Genomic DNA, 23,020 nt, shown 5'->3' on the forward strand with positions numbered 1-23,020 from the left:
ACCACTATGTCCAACTTCGTTCAGCTTCCTGTTAGTGAGGTCAAAAAAAGCGTTGTGATGACGGAAGTGATGTCTCGCCCTTATACTTCAATGAGCGCGAGACATCACTTCCGTTGTCAGAGCGCGATCAGACCTCACTAGCCGGAAGCTGAACGGAGTTGGACATAGTGGTGTATTAGAGGTAAAAAATTATATAAATACTGTTCGGTTTCTCGCACAAACCGATCGTTTCGTGTCTTAGTTCATCATTGTGCCGTCTTGAGCCGCAGGGTTTAATTTGGATTTGTCTATGGAAGTTTTTTTGACTCTTATTGTTCAAGTTCCCAATCACTGCTATTATTTGACTGACAGACGGCAGCGGTTGCAGTTAAAAATCATAATTTGCATTCGACTGAAGAAAAAAAGTAATCTACATCTTGGATGCCCTGGGGGTAAGCAGATAAACATCAAATTTTCATTTTTGGGTGAACTATCCCTTTAAATGAATCGACAGCCGGCTAATCTTCAACATGTTTGTCATTAAAAAATCGTTTCGGATTTAACTAAGTTACAGACTTTTTGTGACAGGTAGTTTACTGCACTTCTCATTCATTCCTATGGTGTCTGTAAACAGCGATTGACTGTCGCACAACTCTGAGTGAAATTCAATGATGTCAAGGCTGTAAAGTGATTGGTTATCAAGGTACACATGATCCAAGTTGACTGTTATGTTTTCTCCCTGTCAATGACCCTTTTATCTCCCGATATTAAAATCATCTTTGGCTGCATCCTTCAAAGGCCGCTTTCAAAGACGATTGCATAACAGCTGTGCGACAAACGCTGTCCCAATTTGCGGCCTCGAAATGTGTCCTTCGTTTCCCATGCAATGAAGGATATAACCGATGGATCCTTCACAGCCTACCCTGCCCCAGAATTCATTGTGCACCAGTGACAACAGGATTTTTTGAGAGAAATTGCCGGATTACACTTTTAGATGCAAGTATTGGGTTGCAACTTACTCAAATATCTAATGATACAAATATAAAAATTAAAAAAAAAAAAAAAAAAAAACTTTAAAGTTGTTTTATATAGTTTATACTCTTTATTATGTACAGAAATGGACCAAGGTGAACATATTTAGACAGGTTGTGAACCCTGTTTTGATTTCAGACAGTTGAATATAACTTTCAAAAAAGTCCATTACAAACATTACTGCAGCTTGTCTCAGCTGCTAGACGACAAGAACAATCCAAGACAATTCCATTTCACAATGGTCGGTCCAATCTTCATGGCCTTTGAAGGATGCAGCCTCTGAACTGGGACACAGCTTAAACTTGATTCATTTGAACCCCGGTGCATTTGTGTTCATCTTACGCCATCACAGATGTGCACAGCACAGGTCGCAGGTCAATATATTATGTTTTTTAATTAATTTGGCACTATTATACACAGCAGAGTGAATGACACTTGGGTTTACTGGATGTGCATACTGTATGTCACGCCACAGTTCCAGTGCAACTGAACTTAGACCACCTCTTACAGGCAGTCTCAGGTTCGGTACCCCGTTGCGCTCCAGTGTCTGCATGGCAACTTTCACATTACCAAATTTTCATGCGAAATTTGCAAACCATGCCTCATTTCAAACTAAACTGCCAGTGTGAAAGCACCCTAAATGTCATGAATTTTATTAGAACTATAACCTAATATTAATAATAATATGCTAATTCAGGCCATTGGTTGTCGATCATAAGACTCAGACATTGAGATTTCTCTTATTAGTGAAACAGTGGTATCTTAATTCATTGGCGCAAGTGCCACAGGGACCAGTCCTTGTTTTTGTCTTTTTTTTTTTTTTTTTTTATCAAGTTAAGTCAGTTAAAAAACATGTTATAAAAAAATTATTATTCAGGCCCATCCACACTTTTAGAGACCCACCCATCAACCATTTTCTGTATCTGGCACTGCTTTAAAAAGATAGTTCACCCAAAAATGACAATTTGATGTTTATCTGCTTACCCCCAGGGCATCCAAGATGTAGGTGACTTTGTTTCTTCAGTAGAACACAAATAAGGATTTTTAACTCCAACCGTTGCCGTCTGTCAGCAGTATAATGTGGGTCAATGGGAACTTCTTTTATAAGAGTAAATAAAACTTGCTTAGACAAATCCAAACACAATGATGTCTCACGCATATACTTCAATGAGTGCCAGACATCACTTCTGTTGTCAGAGTGTGATCAGACCTCACTAAGCAAATGCTGAATGCAGTTGGAGTTGTGTAGTGGTGTTTTCGAGGTAAAAAATTATATAAATACTGTTTGGTTTTTCGCACAAACCGATCATTTTGTGTCTTAGGACATCAATGTGTCGTCACGAGCTGCAGGGTTTAATTTGGATTTGTCTAAGCAAGTTTTATTTACTCTTATAAAAGAAGTTCCCATTGACCCACATTATACGGCTGACAGACGGCAATGGTTGGAGTTAAAAATCATCATTTGTGTTCTACTGAAGAAACAAAGTCACCTACATCTTGAATGCCCTGGGGGTAAGCAGATAAACATCAAATTTTCATTTTTGGGTGAACTATCTCTTTAACTCATTACTCAAAACTGCAAGATTTGCAGCTTGGGGTCGGGGGACGAGCCAACAAATTGGGCACTTTCTTCTTTCCGCAGTAACACTCGCATGGTGTTTGAATATAAATGTAGCAACAAGAAACACTTTTCCGTGAATAGGTCGTGTGCTGCCTGTATGTAAAAGAAGAAAGTTCAAAATATGCCTATATTATTTGGGTAGTAATAAAGTGGGGTCTCCATTTTTATCACTTTCGTGTTGACACATTAAGATTACATGAACAGAGTTTTAACTGCTATGAAAAAAAAGATTTGAGAGCATTAGCGGAACTGAAGGTGTCATCAGAGCTTGTGCAGCCGCTCTGCAGTATTTGCGCCGACTGAGCCACATGGCTGCTCTTGAAACACTTTGATGGCATATGCATAAGTCTGACAAAATTTCTAACCAACATGCAGCACTTCAAATCAGATACCATGTTTATATATATAAACAATACTAACAGAGAAATAAACTTTGTCTTAAGCCATTTTCTCAAGTCATTTTCATTAATTTCTGGAATTCAGCTTCTTATATAGAGCACAATTACATCTCTGCACTTTCAATCTTCTGCTAGATTTAGCAGGCACAGCTAAACAATCATAGCTGGGAATACTCACTGTTCTTCTTATACAGCAGCACTTCAAAGCAATTGGATTCATAGTTATCAAAGGTCTGTCTGACTTTGTCTATTGTCTTCTTGTCTGTCAGCTCGCCGTACATGAAACTGCCAGGGGGACAGAGAGACAAAAGAGTAAAAGTCAAAAAGGGTTGTGAGAGTGGGAAAAGTGGGTGGGAAAGGGAGAAGCAGGCGATGAAAATGAGCGAGACAAAGAGAACAGAAAAAGAGAGTTAGGGGAGTGCGCACACCTGTGTGGCACACACATCCGCCTAGCAAACTCTACCTTGTCTTTCACTGTCAGTTAATTCAGAGAGTGTGCACAAGGGGGAGTGGCTGATGACACGGGCTGTCAGTTCCTGCAGCCGCTCTATTTAACTTATGGAGGCTGGACAAACAGTAGATACGAAGCCACAGTTCAAACATGCTCTACACCTTAACGTTATGTAAAAGGAAAGAAACATTAAACTTTAAAGTTTAGGAAATTCCAAACAGCAGCAAAAACAAGGTATTCTTGTGGGTTTTATTGACTGAAGTTTTTGCAAATGTTTGCAAATAAGGTGTCTGTGAACAGTGGAGTTCAAAAGTCTGAAATCACATTAAAAATATGGCATTCAAAATATAATTTCAGTCTGGTAAAATACGATCGGTTATAGCAAACATAAAATGAATAAGAAATCATTCAATTCTTGCTAATCAAATAAGCTAATTTATGACACTGATCATGTGAACTCCTTTGTACAATCCTTTATTTGAGCATCTTAAGTGCTGATTTTATTAAAGGGAGGAATACAAAAAGAAAATCATTATCCAATTCAACTTTTCACTAAAACTAATATGCTTATTATATCATTTTAAATACAAAAAAATTGCATTAAATAGGAAAATGTCAACTAAAAGTAGTTTCAGAATTTTGGATAATACAACCCGAATTCCGGAAATGTTGGGATGTTTTTTTTTTTTTTTTTTGAATAAAATGAAAACTAAAAGACTTTCATATCACATAAGCCAGTATTTTATTCACAATAGAACATAGATAACATAAATGTTTAAACTGAGAAATTGTACACTTTTATGCACAAAATGAGCTCTTTTCTAATTTGATGCCTGCTACAGATCTCATAATAGTTGGGACAGGGGCATGTTTACCATGGTGTAGCATCTCCTCTTCTTTTCAAAACAGTTTGATGACATCTAGGCATTGAGGTTATGAGTTTCTGGAGTTTTGGTGTTGGAATTTGGTCCCATTCTTGCCTGATATAGGTTTCCAGCTGCTGAAGAGTTTGTGCTTGTCTTTGACATATTTTTCTCTATAGGTGAAAGATTAGGCAGGCAGGCCAATTCAGCACCCGGACTCTTCTACGACGAAGCCATGCTGTTGTAATAGCTGCAGTATGTGGTTTTGCATTGTCCTGCTGAAATACACAAGGCCTTCCCTGAAATAGACGTCGTCTGGAGGGGAGCATATGTTGCTCTAAAACCTTTATATACCTTTCAGCATTCATAGTACCTTCCAAAACATGCAAGCTGCCCATACCGTATGCACTTATGCACCCCCATACCATCAGAAGCATCTCTTGAACTGAATGCTGATAACACACTGGAAGGTCTCCCTCCTATTTAGCCCGGACATGCCATCCGTGATTTCCAAAAAGAATGTCAAATTTGGACTCGTCTGACCATAGAACACTTTTCCACTTTGAAACAGTCCATTTTAAAGGACTTTGGTCCACAGGACACGATGGCGCTTCTGGACCATGTTCACATATGGCTTCCTTTTTGCATGATAGAGCTTTAGTTGGCATCTGCAGATGGCATAACGGATTGTGTTTACCGACAGTGGTTTCTGGAAGTATTCCTGGGCCCATTTAGTAATGCCATTGATACAATCATGCAGATGAGTGATGCAGTGTCGTCTGAGGGCCTGAAGACCACGGGCATCCAATAAAGGTCTTCGGCCTTGTCCCTTACACACAGAGATTTCTCAAGTTTCTCTGAATCTTTTGATGATGTTATGCACTGTAGATGATGAGATTTGAAAAGCCTTTGCAATTTGATGTTGAGGATCATTGTTTTTAAAGTATTCCACAATCTTTTCACGCATTCTTTCACAGCTCTGCCCATCATTACTTCTGTGAGACTCTGCCTCTCTAAGACATCCCTTTTATAGCTAATCATGTTACAGACCTGATGTCAATTAACTTAATTAGTTGCTAGATGTTCTCCCAGATAAATATTTTCAAAATTTTCTTTTTCAAATTGCTTTTTCAGTCATTTGTTGCCCCTGTGCCAACTTTTTTGAGACTTGTAGCAGGCATCAAATTTGATATGAGCTCATTTAGTGGATAAAAGTGTAAAATTTCTCAGTTTAAACAATTGTTATGTTATCTATGTTCTATTGTGAATAAAATATTGGCTCATGTGATTTCCGGAATTCGGTTGTACAATTTAATGACAACCAATGAAACATTGGCCTACACAAAATTACTTAAATTATCATTTAATAAATATTACCTCAGCACTTCAGCTTCCATAAAACCAAAAATACAGAGATTTATAGTCCATTTGAGTTTTGTGGCTATAAGCAACTCAAAGATTTTTAGTATCAAATCTTCACCCTTATTGCTTTACCTGACAAAGACTTGTGCCAAATTTACCTCTAAAATTCCCCTTGAATTCTGATTCAATCTGGAGTCATATCGCAGTCTGTAGGCAGATCCATATCACTGCATGTAGGTAGAGCCAAATCATAGTTGGTATTTCTATTTCTGTTCCGATGATTGGCACCTTACTGAGTTTATTTAGCGCTAACAAGGTGTTCGGTGATGGCTCAGGAGAAATTCTCTCTCCGAGTGGCTAAATAGCACAAGCAAACTCACTATGGCTACTATGGCTTAACGCAGCTGAACTAATGTGAGAAGTATGCTTTAGCAGTATTGCTAACTCAAGCAGAGTGAGAAAATGACACTTCTGTCTCTAACACTTCACCAAATCATTAGAGAAACATCCTCACTCCTGTGACGAGTGAAACTGGCAGGAATAGAGAGGTTAGTACTCACTTGAGAAATAAAAAACAAAACAAAACAATCAAACTGTTCTTCCTCTCCTTCCACTACTTCACATTCTATACTACATCAGTTTAATAGATTTAGCTTCAGATATCCAAGCATAACCTCTCTGGGAAAGTGTGTGAAGCTTCCTTTCCGTATTCCGAATAATGTAATTCTGTAAAAACACATAATTTAGTTATGATGCACACAAATGCACTTTTGGATCCTGCATGCCTTCCAATGAAAAGTTATGAATATAAATTTGTCTGGCACTGTCTGTCCTTGACTAAAGAATAAAGACAGACAGGTGGGAGAGGCACTCACCTGCAGGTGCTGCTCTTCTGCATGACCTCTGCCCTGTGGTAACCAGAGAGTTTGCAGAATCCGTCATTACTGTAAACTATAGGCCACTCCACAATTTGCGCATTCCCCAACAAGAAACTTGTCTCTGCAATGAAAAATAAGAGAAGGTAGAAGGACACATTTATTAATGTGTCTAAATAACTATTACAGTTAAGAAACAAAACTGAATGCGTCTTGAGAAAGAACACTGTAGCCGGAGCTACTTCTCTCTGTTTATGGATATGATGAGTCACGCAGGTAGTGAGCTACTCCGCAGCGGTTGGCGTCCCGCTCGGTCTAAAATAGTAAGAATATATTATTATAGGCATTCCGTAGTGATTCAGTGTCAGAAAACAACACAGTTTGGAAGATGGATTCATGATGTACTCACTCATATACATTTTGTAAATACATTTTTTTTTCAGTTTTTCTGAAAACCTAAACTCTCAGAAGCCTTATTTTTAAGAACAAAAAGAATATTGCTGAAGCGAGGAACATTTGAACTGTTTTAACTGAAAGTAACTTGCACTGACGTATCTTAAAATATGTCAGCGCCATTGTTTTGTCTTAAGATGCACACAAGTAATGATTTTTTCTAGGGTACATTTATAAAAGCTACTTAAATGTCCTAATTGAACTAAGGCCTGATCCTGGTTTAGGCTAAGCCAGGGGTGTCAAACAAACAGCCCGTGGCCCGAATATGGCCCTCGGCAGTGTCCAATCTGGCCCGGGGGATGATTTGAACAATAATAGAAAATTGGCCATAAATCAGAAAGTTTTTAAGTTTTATTTTGGCCGATCTCTATACCGTACTTGCACACAAATTAAGATATTTTAGTTGAAATCCGATGGCTCCGTGAGGCCTTCATAGGGTGCAATGACATTTCCTCTCTCAAGATCCATAAAGGTACTAAAACCATATTTAAATCAGTTCATGTGAGTACAGTGGCTCAATATTAATATTATAAAATGACGAGAATATTTTTGGTGCACCAAAAAAAACAAAATAACGACTTATATAGTGATGGCCGATTTCAAAACACTGCTTCAGAAAGCATCGGAGCACAATGAATCAGTGTATCGAATCTGCTGTTCGGAGCGCCAAAGTCACGTGATTTCAGCTGTTGGCAGTTTGACACGCGATCTGAATCATGATTCGATACACTGATTCATTGTGCTCCGATGCTTCCTGAAGCATTGTTTTGAAATCGGCCATCACTAAATAAGTCGTTATTTTGTTTTGTTTTTTTGGCGCTCCAAAAATATTCTCGTCGCTTTATAATATTAATATTGAACCATTGTGCTCACATGACCTAATTTAAATATTTTTTTAGTACCTTTATGGATCTTGAGAGACGAAATGTCATTGCTCCCTATGAAGACCTCACGGAGCCATCGGATTTCAACTAAAATATCTTAATCTGTGCTCCGAAGATTAACGGAGATCTTACGGGTGTGGAACGGCATGAGGGTAAGTAATAATTGACAGAATTTTCATTTTTGGGTGAACTAACCCTTTAATGTATAAAGTAAATATACACAGATACCTCTTAAAGCTACAGAAGTTATTTTGTTAAGAGCAGTGAGTGATTCTCTCTTTTTCTTTTGCTGTTTGATTGACATTATTAACATAGGAAACAGAAGGTATATGAGGCTGCCGTCACTTTAAGACCTAATGCACGAATCCATTTTATTGACACATGTCCAATATTTTCTAACTGTTATAACTGTTTACATTCATTTAGGACATAATCGACTGTGTTTACAAGGATTACTCGTCAAGACAGGCATTTTGACATAATTTTGTGAGTATTTTCTTAAAAAGACTTGAAAGAGAACTCAATTCAGTACTCGCATGCTGTCTGAGAGGTAGCTTTCTATGTGGCTTCAGGTGTGTTCACACACAAAAAACGATGGATCACAGTGTGCGAGTACCACATTGAGTTTTCTTTCACGGTGTCTTGTGCTTTTAAAATCCCTTGAATGTTTTTGACAAGACTTAAAAACACATAAAAATTATAAACTTTCTCGAGGAAGCAGCACTGACCTGATCGTTCAGTTAGGTGATTATAGTTATAGGGGGTAAGACTTTACAGTTACTTTTGATCAGTTTAATGCATCCTTACTGAATAAAAGTATTAATTTCTTAACTTACTGGTCCCTAACTTGTTTTAAACAGTAGTGTATACATATATTTTCTTTTATTTATAAAAAAAAAAATAAAAAAAACATACATGTATTAAATATACTTACTACAAACTAACATGTGTTGGTTAAATCTGCAAAATATATAACTATTTAACAAACTACTGTTTTAAACTGCTTTTGTAGTTTATGTAGTTGTGTGACTCCACATAAAACAGCACATATAACATTTGCCTAATCACCTGAGGTGGACAGACTCCTTTCAATGGCACTTTGTTGAAAAGAAAAAAAGACTTGAGTTTCAAGTCCTATTTTGGACTTCATTGGTGGAAACCACCTTAATTAGTTAACTCTTCCATTTGACAAACTGAAGTGGAATGCAGTCTTGACATCAATGTAATTGATGCATGGTGGTCTAGCAATAGCAGGTGGGTTAAAGACCTGAACATTGTTCATGTGAGACTATGCCATTAAAGAGACTAAGTCATGCTCTCTAGTCTTCATTAGCGTTTTAGTGAGGCTGACTTCAGCCTCCCAACGCAGGTATAAAAATAGCCAGGCAAAGAGGACATCACAGCACAAATCAGGACACAAATTGTTACAGAAATGTCTGTGACAATACAAATCCTTACACACATAAAGACACCCACAAACAAAATCGCTTTTGCTCACACATACACAAACAAGATTTTTATACTGCGGCAGAGCTACAGTTCTCTCTGGACACATGCAGTCCCCCCCTGAGGAAAACAGAGAGAGAGAGAACGTGGCATTTGACACAGCCATTTAAAAAAAAGTGGCTGCTTCTCTCCTCCATTGAATAGCCTCCATTATCTCTCCTCTTCCTCCTCCTCTTTCAGTTTGCGTCCGCAGGACCAGCTGAAAGGAGAAGCGGAAAGGATAAAGTGAAGTGCTGTCCCCTTGAGGAAGGAGAGTGGAGACTCATTACAGCGGTCTCCACGCCATGGCCCCTGCCCTCGGATCAGGGGCCAATTGCGAGGAAGTACTCCCTGAGGATGCAAGAGACCTAGATCCTGTTCGCAGATCAGGGCTCAGTGATATGATAATCATGTAATGCTCTGTCACTGATGATATATCGTATTCTCAGCCAAGACAGCACGTTCAGACTAATAAAGATTCTGCCAAGAAGTCAAGCATTAATAACTAATATGGAAAAGGAGAGTGGCGAGTGGAGCAGTCACTTCCACAGCACAATGATAACGCAGAAAAGTCTTTGCGAGGAATGACTGTTGGGTTGAGCTCAGATGTTGTTGCAATGAGAGTCATAACAGTTTAGATTTTTTAAGCTAAATTTATTGCTATTTTATTTATTATATGTATATTATTACTTTTTTTTTCATTTTTATTTGTTTTGTTTTTTAATTATTTTTAATTTATTTTAGATTTCATTAATTTTAAGTAGCCTCTAAAGGGACATGGTGAAGGAAAAAAATTAGTTGGGAGGGGAAATTTTTTTATTTCAATCAGAGATGTAAAGAGTACATGAAAACCATACTTAAAATTAAAATAAAAAGTAAAATAAAAAGTAAAATTACAGATACCGTACAGCGAACATGACATTTTACAAGACACCAATTCCAATACCACTTGAGTAAAAGTCTTACCCCCCATTTTACAGACAAGGCTTAAGCCTAGTCCCAGACTAAATTGCATGATTGAACTATTTTACCTGAAAGCAACTTGCACTGACATCTTATATCTAAGCCATGTCTGTGAAACCAGGTCTTAGAGTCTCTGATTTTAAAGCCCAAAGTATACTTTGTATGCGCAGGTTGCACATGCGCATTTAAATTATTATTATTTATTTTTTTTTAATTAGTTTATCCACATGGTGGCAACCGTGCCCTCTGGGTGTTGATTCACAAGGTAGTCGAAGAAAACCAGCATAAACAGAACAGATCAGAACGCATGCAAGCTACAGCGACAAGGGAGGCCTATATAGATGACAGATTGTGCAAAGAGGTTAGAAAGTACACTCATTAGTACAGCTCTAGCATGAATGAATACAAATATATATAAGACTATAGAATAACACAAGACGCCTTACTCATATTGTTTTGAAGGGGAGAAATGGTGGAATAAGTGGCAGAATAAGTCCCACCTTCTAAATAAGAGCCAATCGCCGATTGGTAAAGTAATCACATCACTGCAGCGGCCGCTAGAAGCTCCGGTTCCTATAGAAACAGTCAGAATGAAGTATACTTTGCTAGGCTATGCGTTCGACTGTGCAAAACGAAGTATACCCAGAGCTTAACAGTACTTAAAGCTGCAGTCCGCGATTTTTCCTCTTTGTCGCCATCTCTGTTTTAAACCTGCAAGTGCAGTCATATGCTGAACAGTTATCTGTAAGTGAGTTGTGCCTCGGCACAGCTCGTCAGAGCAGATGAATCTAATGCTTGCTGTCAGTCACTGCACCGGTGTGGATACTGTACTTCAGAATCACAGATTCTACGTCTTGAAAGTATGACCAATATAAGAATTTTCACTGGAAAATATCATCTGAACAAGTAAGTAACATGTCTGCTACTTTTGTTCTGACCAACTGAGGAAAAAAGCATTAGGCCTACAATAAATCGTGCTGCCAATGATGATTAAATCAAACGATCGTTTAGCTGGGATCACGCCAAACCGTGCAAATTATTATTACTGTTATATCGTTCTCAAATTGTTAATGTTAACAACATCAGCATTGCTTTGACTGTGTATTTAGTGTATATTAGCGTTACCTGTACATTTCAATTTCTGTATCCACTCCACAGTCCAAAGTCTTTTGCTTTTTGACTACAGGTGAATCTCCAGTTGTCACTGATGATTGTCATTTGGATCTTTCTGGATTACAATCCGCCATCAAAATGATAAATTTAATTATTTCAGCTGCTGTGAGAAAAGGCTATAAATGTGCCGCTACCAGCAGCATCCTCACGTGATAAAACCGACTAGCCTGGATGGGACTCCTTTCTTTCTGTTTACGGAGGTGACGTAATGATGCAACGGCGAACTGCTGCATGCTCGAATTTCCCGCGGAAATCCACCATGTCGCTCCTATTATAAAACATTATTACAAGCTTACCGTTGTGAATCGAGACAAGATAATTAGATAGTTTTGAACACTGGCTGGTTATGCACTTGCTCAAAAATTTTGGATAATTTTTAAGCAAAAAAAGTTACGGACTGCAGCTTTAAGTATTTTACTCAGACTGAATGTAGACTCAAAGATGAGCTAGTCAACACCTAAGAGACATACCAGTGAAAATCAAGAAACAGTTGATTTGTGAGGAGACCAATCACATGTTTAAATAAAGTCTAAATAAAACTGAACACCTCAATATTGCAATCAACACAACAGCCTCTTAAAGGTGCAGTGTGTAAATTTTAGCAGCATCTAGCAGTGAGATTGCGATTTGCAACCAACTCACCCCTCCCTTTCGAAGCACATAGAGAAGCTACGGTGGCCGACACAGGACAAAGATGCCATCGTCTTAGACAGCAGAGAATAACCAGATAAGCAAATGCGCTCTCTAGAGCAGTTTGTCCGTTTAGGGCTACTGTCGAAACATGCCAGCGCAAAATGGCGAATTCAATGAAAGTCGTGTATATAGATAGAAATGGCTCATTCTAAGGTAATAAAAACATAAAGGTTTATTACGTAAGGTCTTTATACACCACTGAAAATATAGTTATGTATATTATATTGCATTTCTGTCAATAGATCCTCCTAAATATTACACACTGGACCTTTAAACATCAACAAACACTCAAGTCTCAGTTGAGATCAATTGCTCAAAAAGGGCATAAGTTAACCAATATCCTTCAAAAAGTTCTCTTCAGTATAATGCATAAATAAAATATTATAATATTATTTATATTATAAATCAGTACTATAATTAAAGCCAAAAAAGGCTACTTGCACTGGATGTGCTGGTTTCGGCTTTATCACTGGCCTCATCTGCACTCATATCCTTATCTCAGATATGAAACTCCTGTGATTCGCAACTACCTGCTAATGCACTCACATTTGTGTAAAGTAGTCTTGTTGACAAATTTGGGCGAGTAAGAGCAAAATGCACAAGATAAAGTGCCCTGTAGACGGTGATATCACTTCTTTTAAACTATTTTATATATATATAAAAATATATAAATAAAACATTCAAAATATTAATAAAAACTATAATGATATCCCAATGAAACTAAAATAAGACTGGCTCACAAAGCATTTGCGATCTAATTATTATGAACATTACTTATAATTAAAATTATACGGATAAAGACAATTGAAACATTATTCAAAATGTCTTTTTATGAACCCTGCTATAAAGCAATGCAACACACAGACTGCACAGATCAACCTCAAGGCAAAAAGAGCATCCATTTCACAGGCCATAAGAGGGCACAGCTGTTTTGTCTGGCAGCATGTAAAATCAATGGAATATTGAGACTAGAAAGACTTTAATCTTTATAATCTCACTTGAGGCAAATTAACACTTAAGCTTACCTGTGTCTCTATTGAATTAGTCTTGTTGTTTTTAAGATCAGCTTATATCAGCTGATGCAGACCTTAAATAGCCCAAGTGGCTGTTACACATTGATCACACTTCCAGAACCACGTGAAGCCTACGGCAGTCCATCAGCACTTTATGTGTGATATGGGATGCTGCCGAAAGCTTATTGTGTAAATGGTGAATAAGAGGCATATTGACAGTGATGAAAGACTTAGTTATGTGCGTGCCAACCCCACGTGGGAGGCCAACAGACAGCTGCTAGGTTGCTCTCCACAATTCCACAGCAGTGTTTACAGGAAAAACATCTCATATAAGCACTCACATGGCCACATTTACATATATACATATCATTTCCTTTCCGCTTTACTTGCCCACTCACACAAATTCATGAAACAGCTGCATCTTCTCTTGTACATTTAAATAAAACATATGTAAATGCAACATAATAAAATTCACTATAAAAAAATGGAAACAGTTCAAAATCAATGCTGAGAAACGTGATGCGTTTTCAATTATGTTAAGCCATTTTGCACTGGATAACTTGTAGATTTCAGAAAAAAAAATGTGTTGAGACAAGTCAACTACAGACTTTTTGTTCAACAATTTATCAATTATTTTTATTTTCATCAATTATGTGTATGACGAAAATTAAAAACTGTGAATAAAAAGAGAATATCTAGCAAGGGAAATATTTATTATATTACATGGCTCTGTGCAATACTTGATTATGATTGGTCAGTCGCACCATCTAGCAGTATATTATTCTCAGATAACAACCGCTAAAAACAGATAACACAGGCTCATCCGGGTAACTGAAGTCTGCAGCGCTATATGCTTGCCAGGAACGTTTTTTTCCTTGTGGAAGTTTTGCATTTGGTGAGCTAATAAAATATTAAAACCCAGTGAAATCAATATTTTGTGTACAATTATTTAATTATGTCATCCGGTATGGCGGACTCGCTCTCTCATTTCATACAAACACAGCTGCTGCCATTTTGCCACTATTGTTTTGTTCACTGTAATGGATTATAAGATAACAAACAAGTACAATTTTAAATCAGTTTCATCTCAGATCAATATCTCTTATTCCCATAATTATTTGCGAAATGCCATATAATATGTGGTATGACTGTACCGTATCTCTTAAATGTCTGTGTAGTTTGAACTTGCCGCTTGCTAGCAACTGCTCTCTCCGCGGAAGCTTTGCATTTAAAGAGCTAATAAAATATTTCGACTTAGATCAATTTTTCCTGTCTAATTATTTATTTAATTGGCAAGTAGCCGTGTAATAAGTGGGTTAATGTACAAACCCATTCCAAAAAAGTTGGGACACTGTACAAATTGTGAATAAAAAAGGAGGAGGACCAATTTGCAACTTATTAGGTCAATTGGCAACATGATTGGGTATAAAAAGAGCCTCTCAGAGTGGCAGTGTCTCTCAGAAGTCAAGATGTGCAGAGAATCACCAATTCCCCCAAAGCTGCGGCGAAAAATAGTGGAGCAATATCAGAAAGGAGTTTTTCAGAGAAAAATTGCAAAGAGTTTGAAGTTAACATCATCTACAGTGCATAATATCATCCAAAGATTCAGAGAATCTGGAACAATCTCTGTGCGTAAGGGTCAAGGCCGGAAAACCATACTGAATGCACGTGATCTTCGGGCCCTTAGACGGCACTGCATCACATACAGGAATGCTACTGTAATGGAAATCACAACATAGGCTCAGGAATACTTCCAGAAAACATTGTTGGTGAACACAATCCACCGTGCCATTTGTCGTTGCCAGCTAAAACTCTATAGGTCAAAAAAGAAGCCATATCTAAACATGATCCAGAAGTGCAGGCGTTTTCTCTAGGCCAAGGCTCATTTAAAATGGACTGTGGCAAAGTGGAAAACTGTTCTGTGGTCAGACGAATCAAAATTTGAAGTTCTTTTTGGAAAACTGGGATGCCATGTCATCCGGACTAAAGAGGACAAGGACAACCCAAGTTGTTATCAGTGCTTGGTTCAGAAGCCTGCATCTCTGATGGTATGGGGTTGCATGAGTGTGTGTGGCATGGGCAGCTTACACATCTGGAAAGGCACCATCAATGCTGAAAAGTATATCCAAGTTCTAGAACAACATATGCTCCCATCCAGACGTTGTCTCTTTCAGGGAAGACCTTGCATTTTCCAACATGACAATGCCAGACCACATACTGCATCAATTACAACATCATGGCTACGAAGGATCTGGGTACTGAAATGGCCAGCCTGCAGTCCAGATCTTTCACCCATAGAAAACATTTGGAGCATCATAAAGAGGAAGATGCGACAAAGAAGACCTAAGACAGTTGAGCAACTAGAAGCCTGTATTAGACAAGAATGGGACAACATTCCTATTCCTAAACTGCAAAGGTGATCAGGACCCCGACGTGAAGTAGAGGGGATTTATTCTGTGATAACAACCGGCTGGATGTACATTATCCTGTACATATTATATGAAACTGTTTCACTTAGAAGCACATAAAAATATGCATATAAAAAAACTCAAACAAACATCACTAACGGTAGCAAGTTCTAATCTGGGGTGCGTTTCCCGAAAGCATCGTTAGCCAAATGTGGTCGTAAGTCCCACTGAACTCGGTAATGACGAATCTTGCGACCATAATTCACTTTGGGAAATGCACCACCGATTGGTTGCCAACTACCTTTTCTTTCATTCAGAAATTATCAACATATATTTTATATATTTTACCACAGTTTGTTTGTTTTTATGGCATTTAGGGGCGTGTTTAATGAAATATATATTTAATTTAAACCTCTACCTAAACCCTCTAAATAAATATATATTTACTTAAACCCACGCCTTAACGCCATAAAAACAAACAAAGTGTGGTTGGTCACTTTAAATGTCAGTCAGACAGTCTCTTCCTACATTCATACTACATAGTAGGTGAAAAACAGTATGTGAACTGAGTATGTCCGAATTCATAGTATTCATTAAACAGTAGGCAAAAACTATCTGGATGACCTACTACTTCCAGCAAGATTCTGAAGTGCACATTAGATGAACACTTTACTATCCCATGGTAGATATTTGAGGCCATGGTAGAGGATTTGTGGAGGTGAAGATGGCAATGACAACATGGTGGATGTCATAATTTCATACTACACACATATTCATACTATATAAAACACTTTTTTTTTAATGGTTGTGAAGTAAGTACCTACTATATAATATGCGATTTTTCGATTATGTTTATGCAACTGGCCCCAGGTTGTATGCCACAGGTCAAACATCTGACTACGCAAGACTTAAATAATGTTGACAATCAATACACCTCAACAGCATAAAGTCAGCAAAAGAATGCATCATAACACTATCCACAAAATTTATTCCTACTGCAATGCATGCTGGGAGCACACAAGTCAGCAATATTGTTCAATATGAAACTGTTTGTTCAAACGCCTCTCATAGGCTAGAGCAACAACATTTGAGAGAAATATTACTGATCTCACACATTTTTTTATGTATTCAAAGTCATTCACATTTCTTAGCATTTGTGAAGCACTCTAGAAAAAAAAAGTTATTCCTTGACATTTGGAATGCAGTGTTCTAACAAGAAAGACAGGCCGTGATTCAGATTCAAAACTTTTAGGTTTGACAAAAGAGAACAGTAGATCTATAAATTGCACTGATTATTAAACCCTGTGCGGAAGACTCTCTGCTGTCAGACAATTTGTGACCTTTCTCTGGCTCCATCGCCTCTCACTGTCTTTCTTTATCTCTCTATAATTCTCTATTCAATTACGGCGTGACACTTTGTGTGTGTCAGCATTTGACTCCATTACTTCCAGCAAGAAGAAAGATGTCCAAGGCGTGTGCATTAGGAAATAACCACTGCCAATCTCCAACCGAAGGTCCTGCCTCAAGCAAACGGCTTTGAGGATAGTTGTCAATTTAATCTGAAACGTACACTTTGGAATTCCAATAGAGAATTCAGACCAGGTCTGACAAACTTTGATATTTCCTGAGGGCTAATATGTCACCTTTAATAAAACACATTCTTAAAAAATCTTACTGACCCCAAACATTGAATGGTAATGTAGTGAGCAGCACTGTTCTTTTTTTTCCATACTTTTAAAGGGTTAATGCAACATATTGAATTTGACGTGACCGCAAATCAGTTCTTGAGTCATATGGAACATTTTATGGTATTTTACGGTGCTTTTTGGGTCTTGATAGATCTAGTTCTCATTCATTTATATTGGGTATATTTTAATCAAAACACTTTCTACATTTCTCATTTTGTCAACCCCATCTCACAGCAATTCGTACATATTTTACAAAGTGAATTTGTATGTTTTTTGCTAAATCGTATGTATTTTACGAGTTACCAAATCCGTATGAATTCGTACGAATGACCTACCCCTAACCCCACTCCTAAACCTACCCATCACTGGGGTTTAGACAAATCATGAATTCTTACGAATTAGCCACCTCGTAAAATACGTACAAATTGGTAGTGAGAAAGTGTTGCATTTTGTCATCCCCGGAAGGAAGTTTGAAATGGTGAGTAAATGATAACAGAATTTTCTCTTGTTGTTCTTTTCCTTTTTTTTTTTTTTTTTTTACTATTCCTTTAACCTCATTCAATTAAATTGTATGCTAATTTCTCCATTGTAGGCTCAATGGGTTACAAAGATGAGAGAAAGCAAAACAAAACAACCAGCAGTTAAACTTAAGTGAGACAGTGGAGTTTGTGGTGGATTTTTATACAGCAACCATCAAGAATGGAAAAATGGGGATGGTAAAAGACACAAATACATGGAAATCCACTGAACAACAGACTGGACTGGACTGACATGCTGTAGAAGAAAGACCAGAGTAGCCTGTACTTTCTGAGGGGGCTGTCAGAGATGTTCTACTAGTATTCAAGGCTAAAAAAGAAGATGGTGGGGCAACTGAAGACCAAGTACATGCTCCCTTCAGCTGCCATTAGGAGGTACAAAGTGTCTTCTCGTGGACTCATCTGCATGTTACTCCTGGCGGTCACTGCAGTGGGAAGTAATGACATTGAACAAGCATACATTCTTCTATTTTTGGATCCATTAACATAATGCATTCTGATTTTACTCTGTGTATGTGATGCTATTGCATTGTGTTCATGCACTGCTTATGTGGAAGCAGGTTGGGCCACCTGCTTCTGGGTGAAAGGATGACTACAGGGAAAGTGGAAGAAGAAACAGATCCTATTAAGATAAACCTATATTTACACGAAGTACACCATTCTTAGCGCCTGTGATCTTTGTGAAAACGATTTTCTGTTGGCCATTATAGATCCCAAGCATGTAAAAAATACTATTTTCAGTTTAGATATACATCAGATATTGGTTCCCTCTGGTTTATTGAACACAAAACATAACCAGCTCTCTGTAACAATAAACAGTGGTTAGCACTAAAGTAGCACTTTCTTTTTTCTGCTTTGGCTTTCTAATCTGCATTCATATCTTTTCCCCTCTGACACTAGTCTTATGATCTCCTTAAGGGTATTTTTTGGTTCTCTAAAAAGTTTCATTTTACCACACAAACCCTACTTCATCAAATCTTTCAGCTTTCCTTTCATAAGTTTGTTGCTAAAGTATATTTGTTTGTTTGTTCTCCATCTTATTTATTTTACTTCTTTTTAACCGTATTTTAATATCCTTTTTCTGTGTGTGTGTGTGTCTCTCTTTCTCTCTTTGAGAGTGTGTAGCATGCATGTATACCTTACACTGTGACAAGCGTTACAAAAGAGCAAGCTGAGGATGGCCGGGGGCAGCCATGCTCAAACGAGCCGTGGTATATTGCATAAGCCCCATACGCAATACGCAAATGAAGAGTTTTGAGGAGGTAGGAAAAGCGAAAGAATAAATGAGTACAAGAGTGGGAGAAAATATATAGCACTGCATACTGAAAATAACAACAATAAAAATAATTATTATTAATATTATTATTATTATTAAAATTATATATATATATATATATATATATATATATATACACACACACACACACACACACACACACACATATACATACATATACATATATACATGCACTGAAACCATACTACCACATATAACCAAAACATATGCAATTTATGCAATTTTTATGTATTCATATATGCAATTTATTTATTGCCAACCTTAAATGATGGTTTAGCAGGTATGAGCTTCCTCAAAGTCAAAAATCAGTCTTGAAATCATTTCATTTCCCAGTCAGTGAGAACCCCGTTGTCACTGATTAGCCAAACATCAACATGAATACAAAAAGCTTCTTTAACACATTAAACTCCCCACAGTTGTTTCTATGCTTACATAAGAAAATTGGAGGGAAATACTGCTTTTGCTGTTCTAACAATGATATGTAAGGTAAAAAGCCTTATAAAAGTTGACTTTGTTTTCCCCCCAGCTGTGTGTCTCGATTGCCCTAAGTGGGCTGGCAAAACTCAAACAAACTCCACTGTCCCCAAACAATAGAGAAGACCTACAGGGAGGAGCTGGATAAATGAGGGACAGAGACACAAAGCCTCAGAAACACCTACATCTTTTCGACAGCTGCGCTCGTGAAAGGCTTCATTATTTTGATATGCGGCGTATGACGATACAGGAGGTATATGAAAAACAAATTGCTTTATCAATTTAAACTCTTCACTGAATTTATGCTGAGATTGGATAATTTTTGGCTATTACATAATTGACAATAATGAAGAGTTTTGATAGCTTGGCTTATTATGCCCCGTTCAACCAGCCAAGTGCAATTTAAAGCCTGGGGTGTTTTGGGGTTTCAACTAAAATGATGAAAGAAGTAGGACTCTTTTAAAGTTAAACCAAATCATTTCTCATCTTTTAGAAAATATTTTTTTGAAACATTACTATCCTAACTTCATAAAGACAACATAAAAGACTTCTACTTCCTCCGTAGATTCCATATGCTGAGATCCTGTTCCTGCCAAACTCTCTCCAATTTATTAAAAAAAAAATCACACTCACTGTAAAAACATATTTGTTATCATAACATTTTTTCTTTTGTCAAATCAACTTAGATAATTAATGTAGTTCAGATAACATAATATTTTGAGTTTCTGTTGATTAAACCAATCGCCTTCATTGTATTAACTCAAATTTTTAATTTCAATGAACTCAAATTTTTAAGGCAACCAGGTAACTTACTTTTTTAAGTTAAACCAACAATTCTTTTTACAGTGCTTGTTCGCTTCCTTTATTTATCTCTTGCACACCACTGGCTTATTAAAGCAGCAAAATCAGATTGTAAATAATTCTAAAACATTATGATACTTTTGTAGAGTTCATCCATACGATTTTAAAATTGTATCAACATCAGCATGGAGACTAATTTGTAGCTGGCAGTTCATTGGCAGCTATTCGGCACAGACTTTAGATATATTTTTAAATGTTCCTTGGTTGAAACTGTGGGAAGTATAAGGCTCTTACCTTGCCTTGCCTTTTAATTATACTCAACCTCTCATTTTTATTCTTGACAGGCATTACATACTTTTTGAATCTTCTTGACTTTGTCTTTGACTTGTGCCTACTGACGGCTATGAAAGAGTTCATTCATCCAGATACAGAATGCATGAACTTCCTTATTTAAAAAGCCTATGACAAGAAAATAAATGTAAATTTAAATACAAGAATTAATTACCCAGCCCATTCAGATTCTGGCAGCATATTTGAAGTAGTAATGAGATGTGAGTGTATGAGATGTGCTCAAAAAAATATGAGGTGCTCAACAACTTCATCTGCACTAGAATTCTAAATTCTTCCACTCACTGCATGTATTAAACATTAAACGATGATCACAATGACAAGGGAGCTCGCAGAATACAAACATCGGCACCTCGTTAAAACAGTGACTGTGATTAGGATTTATAAAAATAATGTAAAGTCTTTTTTCTCAAAAGATACAAGCTCTGCCTCAGATTTGGTAAAGAGTGTGTGGGAGATCCGGAGACCCTTACGGTTCAGAGAGCTGCCTACAGCAAATGTCAGGGCATGGTATTATGAGCTGAGGGCACCGCATGAAAAAACACACACACATAGATTATCAGACAAAACTGTCTGCTCTCAATATACAAAAACACCCAAATGTATGCCTTCAACTTAAGTTTGTGTATATGAGACATGAGTGCAGGGATATTAATAGCTTTTGATGCAGTAATCATGTGTGACCTCTGCTGGTGGGGTCCTTGTTCACAAACCCATACGGAACCTGTGGCAGATTCGCACGTAAAGTGACACAAAATGACTCTGCAATTCACACTACATGAGACAAGCCCTTCACAGATGAGAAGATCCACCGCAGAGCAGCCCCCCCCCCCCCCCCCCCAAAAAAAACGTATCACCTTTAAATTAACTTTCGCTATGTTAAAAAATAATTTATTGATACAAGCAACTGGGAAATGAACATGTAGATTCTAGTCCCTCTTTGACTAATTTGGATGAAATTAATAATAATAACAATAATGTTATTATTATAAATAAAACTAAAAATATATGATATCAAAAAGTGATTACAATGCATAATTTAATTTTAAAAATAATTGTATTATTTTAATTTTATATATATTTTTTATTTATAATAGGCTTGTCAAGTTCCTATCAAACACAATAAAACGAAGTACCAGCTTAAATGTAAGCTAGAAATGTTGTTCATGTGATGAAATGGTTGTTTGAGTGACTCCACATAAAAAGCACGCACTTTTCGCAAACGTCAATTGACGCAAGTAAATGTTTCCCCGTGTGAGATTCATCCCGTGTGTAGGCTGTCGACGTCATATAATAATAAAGTCTTACTGATGCATTAATACATTGTTGCTGCTAATGGACAGCAATAACAAAGGTAATGTTTTGGGAAGCGACCGGGCGATGTGCTATTAACAGCGTTTAATTAACGTTATTATTGGTAATGGTGCGATAATGTTTTGCTCACGGTTGTTTTCCTGTTTTGCAGCTCAGTTTTTTAATATTAAGCATTAACATTAGGTTTTTATTAAACAGTCAACAAAGAAGAGTATCTAGAAGTTGCTAGTACGTATACTTGTGTCGTATGTAAATATTCAAGCTTACTTTGATGAGATAAATAATTAGGTTTCTCATTACTATAGAAAGAAACGTACAAACTTTACTTTTACGCATAATACTTTATAAATACACTGTTAAAGTTAAAAACAAACAGACCTAAGCACCAAAAAAAGCGCGAGAGAATTTATACATATCTTAAGACATCATGAGACTTTGCGCCGTTGCTTTATCAAGTACTGCAATCTGAAGAAACCGATCTTACCACTTGAGCGACGAACAATATTTTCCAAAAAAGTGTTCTGTGGTGCTACCAGTCCTCTTTTTCCCCCGTGCATTCTGCGTCCGGGCAACGTCGGTCAGGCTCGCGGACTTGGTGGAAGCTGGTCGTTAAAGTGATGCAGGCGGGATGGGAATCTATCGGTGGGATGGAGAAGATCATGGTAACGCTGCACCGTGCCTGACTGTTATGGGTCCTTTGTACCACAGAGCGCTCGCAGTTCTGCAGGCTCCGCGCTCCCCGGGTCTGCGCCTGCGCACTTGCAAGCTGTAACAATAAAAATTGACTGGCACAGGAATCTTGAGCTCGATGCCCGGTGCCATGGAGATAGTCTCATCCAACAGATGGTGCCAATTGCGCGCGATTTAGAAACAGGAAAACTCAGTCAGAGTTACTGTAGATGAAGGTTA

At 37.4% G+C, this 23,020-nt stretch overlaps 1 protein-coding gene across 4 annotated transcripts in view; it reads right to left on the reverse strand.

Annotated features, from left to right (window-relative positions):
- Positions 1–23,020, reverse strand: part of kcnh5a (potassium voltage-gated channel, subfamily H (eag-related), member 5a) — a 127,524-nt gene that overhangs the window by 101,299 nt on the left and 3,205 nt on the right. For 2 of the 4 annotated variants that reach the window (XM_067383588.1, XM_067383587.1), the window contains exons 1-3: positions 22,596–22,699; positions 6,582–6,705; positions 3,209–3,315 (exon numbers count right to left, since the gene is read on the reverse strand). In XM_067383588.1, coding sequence (XP_067239689.1) covers positions 3,209–3,315; positions 6,582–6,705; positions 22,596–22,668 — 304 coding nt within the window. In that variant the 5' untranslated portion in view covers positions 22,669–22,699. Of the gene's footprint in view, positions 1–3,208; positions 3,316–6,581; positions 6,706–22,595; positions 22,700–23,020 lie in introns of those variants that run through there. The other 2 variants (XM_067383589.1, XM_067383591.1) reach the window with 2 other exon arrangements.

Source organism: Chanodichthys erythropterus, chromosome 4, assembly GCF_024489055.1.
Source record: "Chanodichthys erythropterus isolate Z2021 chromosome 4, ASM2448905v1, whole genome shotgun sequence".
NCBI lineage: Eukaryota > Metazoa > Chordata > Actinopteri > Cypriniformes > Xenocyprididae > Chanodichthys > Chanodichthys erythropterus.